The 19,510-nt window shown below is 36.8% G+C and overlaps 1 protein-coding gene across 1 annotated transcript; it reads left to right on the forward strand.

Moving 5' to 3' along the window:
* Positions 8,005–8,946, forward strand: LOC107620653. The gene is made up of 3 exons (XM_016322785.2): positions 8,005–8,145; positions 8,305–8,450; positions 8,724–8,946. Exons 1-3 carry the CDS (start codon positions 8,098–8,100, stop codon positions 8,944–8,946), a joined length of 417 nt encoding a protein of 138 aa, XP_016178271.1. The 5' UTR covers positions 8,005–8,097.

Genomic DNA, 19,510 nt, shown 5'->3' on the forward strand with positions numbered 1-19,510 from the left:
TCATCAAGAGACATCATCATTTGATTGTGCTGTCAATACATTCATGCAAGATTGCTCCCCAGGGCCACAAAATGATCCATACTTTAGTGAATTCAACAATTACTCAAGTTATGATTGGGAGGATCAAAACCAAAGAGATCTCAATGTTCCATACTTCACTTATCAAGAGCCATCATCACTTGAGGGTTACTTCAATGCATTCATGCAAAATTGTCCAACCTCACCTCCCAATTTTTCACTTGAAAGTCCTTCATCACTTGACTATGCTTCAACACAAAGATTCTTCCAAGACCCATACAACTCATTTCACTAACCACAAAATTCATTACACTACACAGAAAACTCATTTCAACATTCACAAAATTCATTCCATAATTCACAAAATTCATTCCATACCCCTCAAAACAACTTCACCACAACACATGCATGTCCACAAAATTACTCTCAACCTTCATCTCTTGAGCTAGCAGCTGAGGATTACCTTCAATGGTCCAGAGAATTCTTGGAAAGCCAAGACCAATTCTTTGAAAGACAAGAACAACTCTTGGAAAGACAAAAACAATCCTGGAAAGAACAAGAAATTCTCTTCAAGAAGATGGAAGGGCACTTAGAGCAAATAAGGAGAAACTTAGGATTGCCAAGCATTGAGGATGAAGACCAATTTGTGGGTGAGGAAGTGGAAGAAGAGGCCCCTGTATCAAGTGAAATTTCAATAAAGAATGAGGTGGTGGAGGTATATGAGCCTAGGATTCCATATCCACAGAGGCTAATTGAGGTGATAGAGGAACATGAAAACTTTCTCCCAAAGGACTTAATGGAAGATCATGCAGAAGAAGGGGAAGAAGTTAATCAAGGGAGTCCACACTCAATTGAAGCAGAGAGTTGCATGAAGGATGGTTTCATTGAACCACCAATTCAAGAAGCTTTTGATGAAGAGGAGACTTCAACCATCACACAACACTCAAGTCTTGATATCCAAGAAGTGAAGGCAACTAACAAGAGCACCGAGAAGAGGATTGTGACCAAGATACCAAGGACAACATTCATGAAGAAGAAAAGGTCAACTACAAACAGTCCAACCCCTACCCCAACAAGCAAAGCAAATCAAGCAAATAACAAAAGAAATCTTGTTGCGAATAGGCCAAAACAGGGGACACTGACTGGCTTTTCTTTCCCCCCTGAGGTCATTCCTCTTAACAAACTGGAAGAAGAGAAAGAAAGTCATGAACAACATGTTAAGCTATTGACATTAAAAGAGCGCTTGTTAGGAGGCAACCCAACTGTAGGTAATATTTCCTTTCTTTACATTGTTTATTTTCAATAATTTGGCATATGATTGCATTCTAAGTTTGGTGTTTCCATGCAACAATTTGATTTTCAATCTTCACTGGGTACTTGCATCGTTCTAAAATGAAAGTGTCACACTAAGTTTCTAAGTTTGGTGTGCCACTTAATCTTCTATGCAATGAATCCAGCAACACTACTTGTTTGTTTAATCATAATGCCTTTGCTTCTTAGACTCTTTCTTTCTCTTTGTTTTAGTTATTCCTTTATTTTTAATACTTTCTTTTATTTTGCTCCTTAACTGTTTTTGTTAATACCTTACCAAGAAATCCTTACTCTTGACAAATTCTTCTCTTGGTGATTGTGTTATTAGCAAAGAATAGTTCCCTTTGCTTAGTTTTAGTTCAAATAAATAGACATGTGATTGCATTCCAAGTTTGGTGTTGCTATGCAACAAAAATTTATTTCCAATCTTTACTGGATACTTGCATCAATTCCAAGTAAAAGTGTCACATTAAGTTTGGTGTGCCCCTTATCCTTCATGCAATGTATCATGCACACCCCACTTGTTTCTACAATCACAATGTCTCTGTTTCCTGTGCCTTCATTGTTACTTTTCATTTTGCTTGCATAAACACATGTACTACTGACACTCCATTGTTCTGAGACACTCATGACCCATCATAGACCCCATCACCACTATTTTAATTGTTGCTTGAGGATAAGCAAGCATTCTAAGTTGGTGTGGGAAGGGGAAGAATAGGAGAAAAATGACAACAACAGTGAAGATGAACTACAAGGTGGTAAAGTTCTTTTTCCTCTTATTTGTTTCCAATACTTTCAATTGCATGATTGTCTCTGATTTTCTCTGTATGCATGTGTGTTGTGAATAAGCATAGCTTGATTTCTTGAATTGTAACATGCTACTGTGACATTATGACTACCATCTTAAGTTTTGTGAGTTCAAAGCAATTAAGTATCATGATCATAAACAAACAAGGTCATTAAAGAAGAACTTATCATGAGCTTATAAGTAATGGGAAGCTAGCATGACTATTGTTGCTCAATTGCATTTGGATTTCTTTAATTTAAGTTTTCATCTAGGACATTTTATGAAATTTTTCAAATCATGAAAATCTTGAAGAAGCAAATGCAAATAAGGCAAGAAAAAAAGGGAAAGAATGAGAAAGCCGAAGGCTCTGAGTACCAGACAATTCATTTGTTAAGTACTTATGGTGTTTATGTATTAGGCAAAAGGCTTGAAAACAAAACACTTAGAGTCAAGGCTAGGCTCAAGTACAAAAGCACTCCCTCAAAGTTCAAGGCTCTGAGCATCAATGATTAGAGAGTAAAGAAAAGAAACAAATGAGCTTAAAGAAGTCCTCTAATTAAATGCTTATGGTGCTTATGTATCAAGTGGTAATACTTGAAAACAAAGCATTTAGAGTTGTAGCTTTGTTTTCAACTCATGGTGCAAAGCACCCACAAGGAGAAGCTAATAAGAGAATGAAAAGTTTGTTTCAAGGAAGAAATATAAAGAAAAGATTTCGTAAAATGAGCTAGATAGAAACATCAATCATTTGAATTTCTTTTGTGATTGTAGCATGCATAAGAAACTAGCCAACCATGAACATAAAAATTGCTACTCTTCTCACCTTGGTTTGTCAAAATTTACTGCATAATTCTTTGTTTGCTTGAGGACAAGCAAAGTTTAAGTTTGGTGTTGTGATGACTGCGCATCATGTTATGTTTTTCTATGCTTTTTCATACAAGAAATTAATAATTAATGCTTAATTATTAAGTATTTTAGTGGTATAATAGTATACTACTTTGATCTTTTGATTTGATAAATTTTGTAGGAAATAAGTGGAAAAAGAAGCAAAAAGCACAAAATAAGCTCAAAAGAAGAAAAGAAGAATTTTGGACACACTTTTAAGTTTGAGCACGCTTTGGAACGTTAGGCCACGCTTTTAAAAGCGTGGCCCATGACCCATCAATTAAAGAAGAGTGCTCCAGCCAGAGTGCTACGTTCTTCTTCAAAGAGCACTTGCGATAGTGAGGCCGGAAATTTCGCAAGTGACGCGTACGTGTCAAAGTAACACTTTTGGAAGACCATGCGTCGCATGGGTGATGCGAACGCGTAGAAGTGGCATTTTCGAAGGGCCATGCGTACGCATGGAAGAGCGCTCTCAGCGCGAGCGCTACGTTCTCCTAGAGAGCGCTGGAGGCGACACGTACGCATCACAAGTGCAAATGCTAAATGTCACGTGTATGCGTGGGTGACGCATGCGCATGGAAGTGCCAAAATGCAAAAATAGCACGCACGCGTGGGTTACGCATGCGCATAGGTGCCTGAGCGCTCCGCTCTCCTGAAAAGCGCTCCATTCTCCTGGGAGCAGAATTCTGGTTCGTTTTATCTGATTCCAAGCCCATTTAAACCTCAAGCAAGCAGAGCCCGTTAACATCACTCAATCAAAGGCACAAGAAGCATCTAGAATAAGAATTTTCATTTAATTGTAATTTTTTTCAATTTAATTTCAATTTGTTATTTAGGAAAGCCTATATAAAGGCTTTAGTTTTATAGTTGGGGAGTAGGAGGCTAGTAGTACAGTAGGAGTAGGAGTAGAATAGAAGGCTGGAGGATTAGAGACTCCAGAGCTCTCTTGGAGGATTAGAGACTCCAGAGAGCTTAGCATAGTTTGATACACTTTTACCTTTCTGCCCTTTTACATTTTAGTTGTATTAAATTCAGTTTAGCTTATGCAATTTCAATTTCTTGCAATTCTCTTCTGCAACTTTCCTTTCTGCCAATTTTACATTTATGCTCTTATTGAGCTTAATTTACTTTTATGCAATTTAAATTTCCTGCAAGTATTCGTAGAGCGATGATCAATTAAACCTCAACTCATTAGGGGGAGGAGCTCTATTGTGATTCATATGAATTGAGTAAAATTCTTCTTTCTCTCAATCTGCTTGGGTGGCTAAGAGATAACTTCTGTTTTGATTTGATCCATTCACTCCGGAAGGGGGTTTGGATCCATTGAATTTCCATGTGAGTCTCGGAAGGGGAATCATGGAAATTAGAGCTGAAGCTCTATCTTTCACAACTCTCTTGATCAACATTATTCGGGAGGAATTGAGATCTTGAGAATTTGTGTGGCTTATGGATGAGAGACATGCACTTAACCTCTCCTCATGACAATTGGATCAAGGGATTGGCAAGATTGATTATGATTAGGGATATTGAATTGCCAAGGAATTGGGATCCAATCAATTTCAATCTGCCATAGATTTACTCATATGATTGAGAAGGAAGTTGAGACCCATTTGATTCATTGTGGATTATGATATCTCCAATCCCTGATGAGTCTTTCTTTCTGTTACTTGTCTTTGAGTTCACTTTAATTGCTTTGATTTACTGCTTTCTTTAATTTTCTAGCACCCAATTCCCATTTACATTTCCAGCAATTTACTTTTCATGCAATTTAAGTTTCTTGCCATTTAAGTTTTTGTCACTTTACATTCAGCAGTTTACATTCCCTGCAATTTACTTTCTGTTAATCAATTTCACCAATATTTTCTTAACTAAATTAATAACCTCACTAAAGTTACTTGATCTATCAATCCTTGTGGGATCGACCTCACTCACGTGAGTTTTATTACTTGATGCGACCCGGTATACTTGCCGGTAGTTCATACATGTGAAACATTAATTTTCACGTATCATCCACTTACCCCACCTTCTTTCCTATTGATCATATTTGCTCGAGGACGAGCAAAAATCTTAAGTTTGGTGTTGCAAAAGCTTTGCTTTGTAACTTCTACCACTCTTAAGTATAGCAGAAGAGGATGGAGCAAACAAGAGAGCATGCACATAAACTTGTGCAGCCGCCTCAACAGAGACAAAGGAGTGACATAGAAGAGATCAAGCATTACATTGGATCCTCAAGGAGGAGTAATAGCCATCATCATCTAGGTGGATTCGTTCTCTTTATCTCCTTGTTTGTTACTTTTTTGTTTTCTGTCTGTTTTATATTCTGTTTTCTTGTCCTAGTTGCATGATCATTTGCATTGATGTCTTTAAGTTGTAAAATATTCCATATATCTCTCACCTTGCTTAAATGAAAATTTTTATTGAAAAGAATTGAAAGATAAATGAATTTCAAGTTTAAAATAAGATTAGTTTAATTAGTTTGATGTGGTATCATTTGCTTTTGTTTTTTGAATGTATGATTAAACAGTGCATATTTGAAGTTGAAAGTTTAGAATGTTGGCTCCTGAAAGAATAAGGAAAAAGGAAAAATATTCTTGATAATCTGAAAAATCTAAAAATTGATTCTTGAAGCAAGAAAAAGCATGTTGAAAATAATAATAATAATAATAATATGCATGCAAAAAAGAAAGAGAAAAAAGTGGCGAAAAAAAAATAAAAAGCAGAAAAAACCATTACTGCCCAAAAATGCTGGAAAAGGAAGGCAGATTGAAAAAGCCAGTAATCCTTTAAACCAAAAGGCAAGGGTAAAAGGACCCAAGGCTTTGAGCATTAATGGATAGGAGGGCCGAAAGGAAATAAAATCCTGGCCTAAGCGGCTAAACCAAGCTGTCCCTAACCATGTACTTGTGGCGTGAAGTTGTCAAGTGAAAAGTGAAAAGCTTGAGACTGAGCGGTTAAAGTCGTGGTCCAAAGCAAAATGAGTGTGCTTAAGTACTATGGACACCTCTATCTGGGGACTCTAGCAAAGCTGAGTCACAATCTGAAAAGGTTCACCCATTTAAAGTGTTTGTGGCATGAATGTATCTAGTGGTAATACTGGAAAACAGAGTGCTTAGGGTCACGGCCAAGACTCAGAAAGCTGTGTTCAAGAATCAAAATAAGCTTAACTAGGAGAGTCAATAATATCATCTGGATTCTAAGTTCCTAAAGATGCCAACATCTCTGAGTTTCAATGGATAGTGAGATGCCAAAACTATTCAGAAGCAAAAAGCTACTAAGTCCCGCTCATATGATTTTAACTAAGCTTCATTTGAAACTTAGAAATTTATTGTATCTTAATTTTTTTCCATCCTACTGTGTTTTAGTTGGTTAGGGACAAGCAACGGTTTAAGTTTGGTGTTGTGATGAACGGATATTTTATACGCTTTTTGGCATCACTTTCATATAGTTTTTATATATTTAGTTTTTATTAAGTTTTTATAAGTTTTAGTGTTAAATTAACATTTTTGGATTCTACTATGAGTTTTTGTATTTTTTGATAATTTCAGGTATTTTCTGGCTAAAATTGAGGAGCTGGAGCAGAAGTCTGATTCAGAGACAGAGAAAGCACTGCAGATGCTGTTTGGATCTGACCTGCCTGCATTCGGAAGAGATTTTCTGAAGCTAAAGAAGTCCAAATGGAGCGCTCTCAACGACTATGGAAATCTGACTTCCAGAGTATTCCAGCAATATATAACAGTCCATACTTTGCTTCGAATTAAAAGGCCTAAAATTGGCGTCCAACACCAGCTTCCTACCCCCTTCAGGTGTCCAACGCCCAAAGAGCAGAGCCCAGTGTCCAAAGGCCCAAAGAGGACCCCCTAGCTAGCGTTCCATGCCCAAGGAGTCACATACCACGTGGATCTCATCAAAGCTCAACCCAAACACTCACCAAGTGGGCCTCGGAAGTGAATTTTAGCACTAAATTGACTGTTTTATCCTTACTAGTCACTACTAGAAAATTAGTTATTACAGACGGATATTTTCGACGGATTTTATCCCACAAAAATACAGACGGATTTTCAGAGGGATTTTTTGTCGGAAAACCAAAAAAATAAATTAGCATAAATTACAGACGGAAAAAAGAATCCGTCGATAATTCTGTCGGAAAAATTAATTTTTTTTCGTGGGAAATAGTTACAGACAGAAAATCCATCTGTAATTAAGAGGACAAAATGCTGCGTTTTATTAAATTATTACAGACAAAAAAATCTGTCTGTAATTTAAAATTTTTTGTTGGAAATATTGAGTTAACCCTAACTCACATCCTATCCTCTCGATGCACTCACACTCCACACTCTCTGTCATAGGGGATTCTTCATATCCTCTCAGATCCTGTCCTCCCAGAGCATCTTCCTCTCTCTGTCCACGCTCTCTCTATCATAGGAGCTTCTTTCACCGCTGCCGCTCTCTCCATCGCTCCGTCCACGATCTCATCACTGACAGCAACGACCATTCGCTGGTCATCTTCATCCACCGGTTCAAGTATGGTTTTGCATGGTTTTCAATTTTTGAATTCTTCTCATTTGAAATCATAGTTCCTGTGCTGTTCAGGTATGGCTTCAGTAATCGAAACCATTACACACTAAACAAACCAACAAACCCTAGCAATAACATTATCAATCTTACTTTCACTTTGTAAACTTGTCTGTCTCTTCGAACCCTAGCTTTTCTTTCAAAACGGCTTATGTATTTATTTATTTATTCACTCCCTGTTTCAATTTAATTTTGAATGATTTTTGTCTTCAGGAAGTGCAGCGATTAGAATCTTCTCTGGTTAGATTTTCAAGCAGTAAAACTGTTATTGCAGGTTAGATTCTTCTTTTTAGGGCTATGCATTGTAACTGTTTGTGATTATATCTTGCTTATAGAGGGGTTAACATTGCAATGCTCATGGCTTGTTTTTTTATTTTTCTCTAATAAAAACTCATGGCATTATTGCATTGTATGTCTATTAATTTGTTTTCATTTTTATTTCACAAAATTCTGCGGTGAAGAATGCCATTCCATACTATAGTACCAGGAAAAAACCATTTACTTTGAAAAATGAGAGAGAAAACATGAAAGATCAACTGGACCTTCGTTATAGTAGCAAAAATCAGAGTGAGGTACGTTTTGAATACTTACTTCATTCTATTCTATATCCTAGTCCAATATTACAAAATATAGTTCATAATTTTAATTTTGCTGCCCATATCAAGTGGTTGTATTTTCACTGAAATAACGCTTTTCTGATCTTTTGTTTCATATCTCCTTTCTCTTAATAGGTGGAAGTGGAAACTGAACCTGGAATTCTTGATGAAAGTATTAATGCTGTAGAAATAGATCCAGTATCAAAGATTCAGTCATCACTTGATAGTTCTCTTGCAAAAGCTACAAAAACGAACAACATACATGAAGGTCAACTTAATAGGTTAGAGGAACAGTTTGTGCCTTGGACATGAAGTTTGTCAATAAATATTAGGAGCCTTGAGTTGATAAGATGTGATTAATTATCACCTTTCTATGTTGTTTTCAATAGAAAAATTTATTGGAAAAGAATTTTTTTAGTGCCTTATAAGAATTGAATTTGGATAGTTTTTCACATGAACTAATTTCTGGCGCCATAAGTATATTATATAACTATGGTTAATAGGTTAATACTATATTATATATAATCTACTTCCTTCTGTTTATGAACTTGCAGATCCCAAGGCCATGCAAATGGTTCAATAAAATCAATGGGGGAAGGAGAACTCGTGACAAAAAAAAAATTTGAACATATAAAATCAATGCTAGAGGCAGAGTTAAGTGATATTCAGGAGCGGTACTTCCACATGAGCCTTAAATATGCTGAGGTAGAAGCCGAGCGTGAAGAACTTGTGATGAAGCTCAAAGAGGTTAGAAACATAAAAGGCTGGCTCTCATAACATCAACCTTATTCATTCTCAATATCAATAATCAACATTATTAATCAACATAAAAAATATTACTCATCTAATTTCATCATACATCATACGTCAACAACATTATTTATCAACGTTAACACCATCAATTCATCGTACATCATCAACCAAACAAATTCACAACCATATCAATCCAAACCTATTCTATGGGTCACTAGTCTAAGTGTGCAGAAATATTATATGTTACATAGAGGAAACCGAAACCATACCTTAGCCGATTTTTAATATGCCAAAAACCCAAAATGGAACTTCAACAAGCTTCAATTCACCAACAAGCCACCAACTCAATTCCAAAGGCTCCCGAATGTCCAAAGCAATTCCAACAGGCTCCAATATTCAAACTAACATTATACATTTCATATAAATCAAGACCTAACACTCACAATTAATCAATTTACAAGGGTTCTTGAGAAATCTTACCTGATTCACTGAAATTTGGGATAGAACCCAATATTTTCTCACTAATGATTAGCACCTAAACAATCAAAACATAAATTTTACTCAAGACCAACACCCATCAAACTCGAAATTCTTAGGGCAGCAGGAAGAAAGGGAAAATTTGAAATATTACCTACACAAGTGGAATAGAATTAACGACCTCGGCGAGAGCTTTGCGTAGCCACTGACGGCACGCAAATCAGAGCACTATAGCTCGAGATATGGCGGATTGAAGTGAGATGTGAATAGTATTTTAATGGAAACCCTCACTTCAGCTATGTGTGTTGTGTTTGTGGATGAGTGTGGTTCATTTAATGAACTTATATATGTTGGGCTTGGGCCCAACTCGGGCCCGGTCCAACTGGTTAACGTTTTTGGCCCGTTCAGCCCAATTTTGGACCAAACCTTTAAAATTAACGCCCGATTTTTAACTCTAAATATTCTCCTATGGTTTTCTACTATTTTTAATTATTCTATCACAGTACTGGATAGATTTGAACCGGTTCAACTGTTTTGGCTGACGGTTTACGGTTTTACTTGGTTTTTCGCAGAAAATACTTTTTCTGACTCAAAAAAATCTACTGAGTCTAAAAATCAATTTAAATCCTCCAATTCTCATTCTAAATTTTTGGATCCTATTTTGGGTAATATAGTTATTTAATTAAATAGTTAATTAGTCACGGTTCTCACAAAAGACAAATTTAGTACTGAAGCTTAAAGAAAGAAGCTTGTTGAACGTGAGAGACAGATGGAGCTAGAACGACTGTGTGAACTTAAAGAGGAGAGAGATGATGTAGGTTCTAGAATTTTTAAAATTTCTCATATTCATTATCATGTCTTGGTTATCATATTGATTGGTAATGGAAGAACAGCCTTGCTTTTCATTTTCTTCCATATCTCCTAATTAAACTGATGTATGTCTTTATGGTTCAATTCCTATATTTCTAATTTTTTTCTTGCACATTACTGACATACAATGAGTGACATATAATGAATAAAATAAAAAATACTGAGGTTTATTTTAGTATAGCGATAAAATTGGTATTCTAATATTCTAGGAAATATTAACGACATATTTACTGTTGATGATGGTGACAAATTAAAGATTCAATTGCGACTGAAATATTTGTGAGATACCTATCGATATGTTACTAGTTTAAAGGAATTTGCGATAACATTTGTGATAGTATTGCAACTAATTGACTACATATTTTTTCTAGCAAATTAGAGACTATTTTGTAACTTTACTTTTTCATTTAGAATAGCTTTGGTTTAGCGGAAAAATTCCTACAAATTTGATTAAGATTTTCAAAGATTAGCTATAGACTTGCTACAAAATGTGACAGATTTGCGATCATATTAGCGGACAACTTGCGATGAGTTAGGTTCGAAAAAATTCCTCGCTAATTAGCGTCAACTAAGCATTCTATTTCGTCTAAGAAGTTAGCTTGCATTTAGCGATGAGTCTGCTGCAGTAGAGTTTGTTGCTAATTAGCGATTACCGTTTAATCTATTTCTTCAATGGAGTTAGCTTTTACTTTAGTGATGGATTTGCGACTATCTATTCGGTAGCTAAAAAATTTTCCGATGAATTAGCGACTATTGTGTTTGCCTCACTGATCTGCAACTTGTAATTAGCGAGGAAAGCATTAGTTGATAGGTGGTTGATGCACCACTATTTCATGGTACATTTTATGCTTAATTGAGTGGATTTTATCAACATTCCATCACACTTATCCACATAAAATGCATGTTTTTGTGTTTCCATCCCAATTTCACTTAATGGTTGAAAACATGCTTTTTAGGCTCTAAATAAGCTATATTTTAATCTCTCTTTATTACTATTCGATGTCGTGATCTGTTTGTTGAGTGATTTCAGAGTTTATAGGGGGCAAGAATGGTCTAGAAGAGGGAAACGAAGCATGCATAAGTGGAAGGAGCATGAAAAATGGAGTTTTGGAGCAGTGACATCGACGTGCACGTGTAGCCCACACGCACGCGTGGGAGCTTGGATCTGGATTGGTGCGCAAGATAGGGATACATTCACGTGGATAGGAAAAATCTCATAGACGCGTCCGCGTATCTGACGCGTACGCATGGATCATGAATCTCATCGACACGTACGCTTGATCCACGCGTACGCGTGATGTGCGCACGTGACCTCTTTAATGAAAACGTGCCTAGCAATTTCAGGGGAGCTTCAGGCCCAGTTTTGAGCAGAATTCTGGTGGGAAAAGACATAATGGACCAAGGATTAGAGGGGGTTCACATCTTTTACACATCTTTAGTTAGTTTTGGGAAGTTACATGTTTTTAGAGAGAGAAACTTCAACTTCTCTCTAGGTTTTGGCTTTCTTAAGTTCAATTGCACTTGGATCCTTTGGTTAGATATGAATTTGCTTCAATTTTACATTGCTCTAGATTGTAGATCCTCTTCTTCTACTCTCAATTTAGTGTTCTTGTTACTCTAGCATTGTAGATCTTGGATCTAGACCTTGTTACTTTGATTTCTATTAATGCATTGAGGAATTTCATGTTCATTGTTGTTAACTGTTGGTTTGTTGTTAATTGTTTGCAATAGATAGCTTTAATTCAATTCTTTTCCTCAATTTCTTGATGTCTTCCATTATTGATCACTAAATGTTTGAGAAAATGTGAATTATAGCTATGGAGTAGATCTTCACTCTTGGCTTAGGGGCTGGGTAATTGGAGACACTTGAATTGTTGAGGTCTTTTGTTGATTGACAATTGGAAATTGCTAATTGATTTGAATGACACTAACTCTAGTCTCTCCTTCAGATTTGACTAGGACATGTGGACTCAAATTGATTATCTTCACTTGACTTTCCTTCATAGTTAGAGGCTAACTAAGTGGAGCAATAACCAATTGATGTCACAATTGATGGAGATAATGATGATAGAATTCCAATTCCCATCCCTAGCTAAGACTTTTATATTGATTGATTGTCATTCACTCTTGCTTAATTTCAAATTCTTGTGTCCCTTAGTCTCATTGCTACTTGTTCATTATTTTAATTCAAGTCTATTCATATTTCTCATATTCAATCTCTAAATACCAAGAGAACTCCTAATCAATGATGTGCACCTTAAGGCAACTCCTAGGGAGAATGACTCGAGACTGATACTCTCGGTTATTAATTTGAATAGTGGACACATATTTTCATTGTTTGATGTGTTATAGCTTGTTGGTTTAGACTATACTCATGACGAATTTATTTGGAAAAATTCTATACCAACAAAATATAACTCATCAGTGGTAGCTAATCCGTACAAATTATATTTTGCGTCAGACTAGCGATGATTTTACGACTCTTTTTACGGTAGCTAATTGGCCATATTCTTGTAGTGACACTCTGGTGCTTACACACATTCTGTGAAATTTGTAAGTTGTGCGTACGTACAACATCGTGCATACGCACAAGCTGGGAGAACTCTTCTGGTCGTGCGTACGCACAACCCTATGCATACGCATATTGTCCTGTTTTTCAATAAAGACATTGTTTTAAACCGCTTTACCTTTCCAGCAAGCTTGCAAACTTCCATAACACTTGTTTAAAGCCTTTTTGCCAGTTTTAGGATCTTGAATCAAGGGAGAAAACAATAAAGTAATAAAAAGGGGTATTTTAGTTCTGAGTTTAGAGCCGGTGACATAAGTTTGGAAGGTTTGTGTAAATCTAGCTTGAATTGGTGAATGTTGAGTTGTGAAGTTTATGGTTGAAGAGATTACTGAGAAATGAAAATGCTTATGATGAATTTGAAAAGTCGAAAACTGGTGATGGGATGGTTATGATGAGTTGAGAACTCGAAAAGGAATAATGAAATTATTGGATTATACGGGAGTGTGTAGAGCCTATATCTCTGGCGTGGCAGATTTTTTTGCTGCAAGAGTGTGCGGAGCCTATATCTCCGGCGTGGTAGTTTTTCTAGTCCAACAATGTGCCCAACACTATATCTTTGGAATGATTTATGATGAGACAGTTATTGTTGTATCCTTCTTTGCTACATGAGTGTGCAGAGCCTATATCTCCGGCGTGGCAGATTTTTTTGCTGCATGAGTGTGCAGAGCCTATATCTCTAGGCATGGCAGGAAGGCTACATTCAGAAAGATGTATCGGGTTTGCATTTATGGACTGACAAGTGATATCACGAGCCAATAGGATAGGCATTCATCATATGCATCTTCTATATACTTGTTTGCTTTGCTTAACTTCAGTATGCCTAAATGAATCACATGTCTACTTGATATTTGATTACTTGCTGTATATGTATATTAGTTGTGCTTTACTTGTATGCATTGTCCGTGTCTTTTGCTGGGATTGAGGAGGTTCGGTAGGCGGTGGTGATGGGATCACACGGAGGTTTGGTTGGCGAAGGCTATGGGATACAGCGGTGTAATTAGTACTAGTTAGAAATCTCCTAAGTTTAGATAACCCTATTTGTTGTTTATGGTTTACGTTATTTATTTTGTTTTAAGCTTGGATATCCGTTTTTGATGTGACGTTCTAGGATTGCCTTTGGCGTTCCGAAACCTTACATCTTATATATTGGGCATTGTTACCATACTGAGAACCTCCGGTTCTCATACCATATATTGTTGTTGTTTTTCAGATGCAGGTCGCAATCTACCATGGCGAGTTTGCGGATGTGGTGACAGAGCAGAGTATGGTCTTCCTTAAGTTTTATTTCACTTTACTTTTGTTGTAGTACTCTCACCTTTTTTATATTTAACGTCTTTGCCTTAGAGGTTTTATTTTTAAAAAACTTTGAGAGATAGGTTGTTGTTGTTTTAAACTTCAAACTTTGTTGTATTCAGTTTGACTAGCTGGCCTAAACTCCGCAGGCTATGACTAGTCCTCTTTTTGTATATCATACTTATATATATGTCTTGTTTAATCTAAGTATTACCTTGTGTATCTTGGAGCTATCTACAAGGTGTTACATATATTATGTCTTGTCTGTTCTTATCTATATGTTTAGTTATCGTGTGTGAACGCTTCGCGTTTTGTAATTCCGCTTTATGAAACTTTGAGCTTTATACCTTCATCGGGCTTCTAGTATTACTATTTCTTTCTATATATAAAATATTATATGAGCCTTAGAACTATCATGAAACTTTGTTATCCTTTGCTTTTCGACGCGAGGTAAGGCTTAGGATAATGGGATGTTACACTCAACACAAGCAAATTAAGCATAATTTTTATATAGTATTGTTAGATTGATGAATTATTTTTTACTATTATTATATGTACTCATATTTTAAAAGTTTGATGAATTTATTATTATCTCTTACCTACACCATATTTTAAATTTAAATTGATACAATAAAAATTGTTATAATTCCTTTCATTAAAGGAAGGGATTTTATTGATTTGTAAAAAAATAAATGAGTGGTCCAAATTGGACAACAAAAAAAAAGTGATATTCACCAATCACATAATACTAATAAAGGCTTAAAAAAGAATTAAAACTAGAATATGTAAAAATCAGAATAGTGGCAGTGAAGTAAGCTTTTAGGGTATTCTAATGAAAGAATTCATGCGTGAGTGTCTTGGCAGCAACGGTGATTTCCAAACAAGTAGTACTTTTTTGTTAAAAAACTTGCAGCTTCCCAGCTACTAGATTCTCCACAAGATTGTTGCAATGAGGCATCTTTTTTTCTTTCTCCCTTAATCACAAACTACAATCGTCTCCATCCACCATTTCTAAAACTTCATATCTTCACCCAGTAAGTTCATCACTCTCATCTCTTTCCATACCTGGGTTAATTGGGTACAGTTAATTAGGCAATGATTAACTGATTCATCTTGCATATCAATCGAGGGAATTCTTAATTGGAGTCAGAGCTTCACCAAAAGGATTTTGTGCATGATTTTTCAAATAAAAACTCTTATTTTGGTAGGGGCTCTCATGGACTAAATTGATTTTCATATTTGTTTTTGCTGGCACTCTTCAGGAAATAACTCAAGTGGGGATGAAAAAAAGAGAAAGCGATTTGATAACCAGAGCTCACAGTGTAAGAATCTGTTTTCTCTTTTGCCCAAACTATTCTGTCTTGACTGTGTCCGATATAAGATTGCATTATGTTATGTGCATAATCACCGTTAAAATTTTTATTTATAAGTTGCATATTCCAGAGACCATGTGTGCCCATATCAATGCACAAAGAATGCAAGTGCCATAAAAGATTAAGCATTGATCTAAAAATTTCATCATCCAACAATACCGAACAATCAAGAAGCACTAAAATAATTCAAGAAATTCTCAACAGTTGAGTGAAAAAATTTAACACCAATGTTAAAATAACAAACTTAAAAATAAGAAAAAAGAACTAACTACAAATAACAAAATTAAATGCAAGTAAAAACAAGAAAGGTAATCAACTACAATCATTAAAAGAAAAATAGAAAATCAGAGAGGTTGAGAAGTAAGATTTTGAAATTAGGAAGAAAAATCAATGGAGAAATAATAGTGAGAGATGATGAGAGAAATGAGAAACAGGAGAGAGAGAGAGAGAGAGAGAGAAGGAAAGAAATGGGGAAAAGAGAAGAAGAAAAGAGTAAGAAAGAAATAAAGAAAGAAGAAGTAAAGAGAATGAAGAGGTAAAAAGAAGGAAATAGGGCAGCTGAAGTCATGAAGGTGACACGCACGCGTCACTCACGTGTGCGTGCGAAATCAAGAACAGGCAGGCGATGCGGACGCGTCCTCCACGCATACGCGTGAGATGCAGAAAAAGAAAGGGACGCGTACGCGTCAGTCACACGTATGCGTAGGCGTGAACCGTGCCCAGCGCATAATGCCCGCATGGTTCCATCACAACTCTCTGTTTTGGAACCATGCAGCAGCACCCTCCCCGCACCATTTTAGCATGGTGATTTTTCGAAGGCCACGCATGCACGTCAGGCACGCGCACGCTTGAGGTACCTTCTTTTTTTTTTGTTAAAGAAGCATAGACACAGAAATTAACAATCTCCTAAACTATATACACTCTAAATCAACCAAAATTTAAATTTAACCAAAAATCCTAAACTCTTTTTTGAAAAAATTTTCAAATATTCCCCTAGGCAATTCAAACAAAACTTACAATTCAAGCAATAATCAAATTCAAATCAACTACCCTACTTCAAAACATAAATCTAATAAGAAACCTAGCAACCAAAGCAATACATACAAGAGTATAGAAAGAAGAAAACTATCTAACAATGACAACTTAATTCATTCATTGATTATATCTACAAGAGAATGGAAAGAGTTTACCATGGTGGGGTGTCTCCCACCTAGTAATTTTATTTATAGTCCTTAAGTTGGACATTTGGGAGGCTTCTTGTCATGGTGACTTGTGCTTGTATTCATCCTTGAATCTCCAACAATGCTTGAATCTCCAAAATGCTCCAAGATATCAATTCAATTTCACCAAGCTTTGATGGAGTTCTTCACAAGCCTTGAGCTCCCAAAGTTGATCCTCGTATATTCTGAGATCCCAAATCTTTGTTTCTACACCCATCTTCAAGTTGATCAAGACAATTCCAATTGGGCAACAAGCTAGCCAAATTCTCAACCAAGTATCCAAACAACTTCCTAGACCCAAGCAATCTAGTTCTACACCAACCTTTGCATTTCAACATTGAGCTCTTAACCATAATGAACCTTGATTGGCAATTCCACCCACTAACCAATTCTCTCTTGCTCTTAATTCCACAAAGAGCTCTTAGTTGCCCATCCATCTCAAGCAAACCATATTCAAGTGGGAAAGTAAAGTTTAGGGATAATAATTTTACCCACTTGAATATTGTGTTGGATGGTGACTTAGAAAGAAATGTCTCCAATGGTCTCGCAAATTCCACACCCTTATGCTCTTCTTTGACTACCTCCACCTCTTGGCAAGTGTCTTCAATTTCAATTCCTTGTTCACCAACTTTTTTTACACATTCCTCATTGCTTAAGTCATGTATTGAAGGTTGTTCTCTAGCCCCCTCAACATCAATTTCACAACACAATGAGGAAGGTTCAACTATTTTAATTAGTATATTGGTTGGTGTGGAATCATCTTCAATAGTAGGAATTTTCACTTGCTCAACTTCTTCCAATCTTTCCTCATCCACAATAAGCTTAGGAGGTTATACATTATCCTCCTCAACATCAATTTCAAGCTCAATGGAAGAATGTTTAACAATTTCCACAAAATTATCAACAACATTACTTGGTGTGGAAGTGTTCTTAGGGTTGAACTCCACCCCTTGTTCAACTTTGCCTAGATCTTCAACCATTTCTTCTTCAACAATCTCCATCCCTTCCACTTGTTGCACAACACACTCTATTTTCTTGTTCTCAAGTTGAGATTCTAAGATCACTTTCATGCTCTGCTCTTTGGTTGATTCTCCACATTCATTCATGAAAATGATTTGCTTGAGGCATGAATCCCATGAGTCCAAGTTGGCTTGAATTTTGGCAATGTTAGCCATGATAGCTTCGTGCGTCCTTTGGGCTTCCTCTTGCTCCTTTTGACGGATGATTGCTTGAAGCCGATCTATTGCTTCTTTGAGACGATCCCTTGGCTCTTGTTTTACTTGGCTAACATAATTAGGATCACATTGCTCTTGGATCAATGGGTATGGACTTTCTTCCATGGAGGGTTATGGTGGAGGGGAGAATTTATCTTATGGTTGAAAGTTCTCATACATGGGAGGTGGTTCATCTTGGTAATAGTATGGCGGTGGTGGTTCTTGGGGGTATTGATGTTGGAATTGGGGTGGTTCTATGTATGGTTTGCATGGCTCATAAGGTTGATGGTATAGTGGATATGGATTAGAGTCATATGGAGGGGTTTGGTGGTATGAGGCTTGTGAGTATGGTGGTTGAGGGCTATATTGAGGAGGGGGTTCATAGGCATATTGTAAGACCCAAAACTTTTGAAAAATGGCTATCATGAGCTAATTTCAAATTCAGTATTTTTGTAGCTTTAATTTCAGAAATTTCTTTATTAAAGAAAGTTAAAGCAAGTTTTGATTAATTGAATTTGAAATAAATTAAAATGATTATCCAATTTTACAATTATTGAATTATTTTCTATATTCAAATTATAAAGTTGGTAGTTGTGAAATAATAAGGATTTTATATGACTTGGACTAAACAATTAATATTTTAAAATATTAATACTGCTGTTTTGGGAAAATAAAGGATTTAATTATATTATTTCTAATTATTGGATTTGAACATTTTATTGAAAATAATTGTGAAATTGATAAAAAAATAATATTTTTTATACATTATTATTGTTGGGTTAAAATTTATTTCTAATTACTATATTATCCCAATTTTTATTTAAAATTACAAAACTACCCTTAAACCTAATTTTACCACAACCCTAATTCCCAAATTGGGAAAACCCTAACCCTGAAACCCTAACCCGGTCCATTTCCCCCACAACCCAGCAACTGCAGCCTCTCCTTCCCAACAAACACGCACACACAGAGAAAGGAATGGAGGGGGGAAATGTTGCGAAGAGAAGGAGGGGAAGAGAAGGGGGACGGCGCCGGCGGGCATAACTGCCGCCACGCCGTCGTGTCGCCGTTATAGGGGAAGGAGAGCTTGATACCGCCGAACGAAGAAGGAAGGGGGAGGAAGGACATGTTCGCACCGTCACCAAGCGGTTGCTGCGGCCTAACCGCGTCGCCGCCGATCGTGAAGCTGCCGCCGGATTGCTGCGCGTGAGGAGGCATGCCGTTGCGGCCATTGTCATCCCGTCCTTGGAGCCATAAGTCGCACCTCTGTCACCGAGCCAGAGGAGCTCGTCCTTGCTAAGTCGCCGCCACCGCTGCTGGGGTTTGTCGCCGCCATTTTTGCCACTAACGGCGAGCACAAAGAGAGAGAGGGAGATGGGAGTTGCACAACAAAGAGAGTGAGAGCGTGACAGAGGAAGCCATCGCCGCCTGCCACCGTCGCCGAGCTTCCTTGCTGTCGCCACAGAAGCCACCCTCGCCGATGCTGTCGAAGGCGCGAACAGAACGAGCACGCGCACGAGGGAGCTTGCGAAGAGGGTGAGATGCGGTGGTGGTGGGTTGTTCCGCCACCCA

Source organism: Arachis ipaensis, chromosome B10 (genome assembly GCF_000816755.2).
Source record: "Arachis ipaensis cultivar K30076 chromosome B10, Araip1.1, whole genome shotgun sequence".
Lineage (NCBI taxonomy): Eukaryota > Viridiplantae > Streptophyta > Magnoliopsida > Fabales > Fabaceae > Arachis > Arachis ipaensis.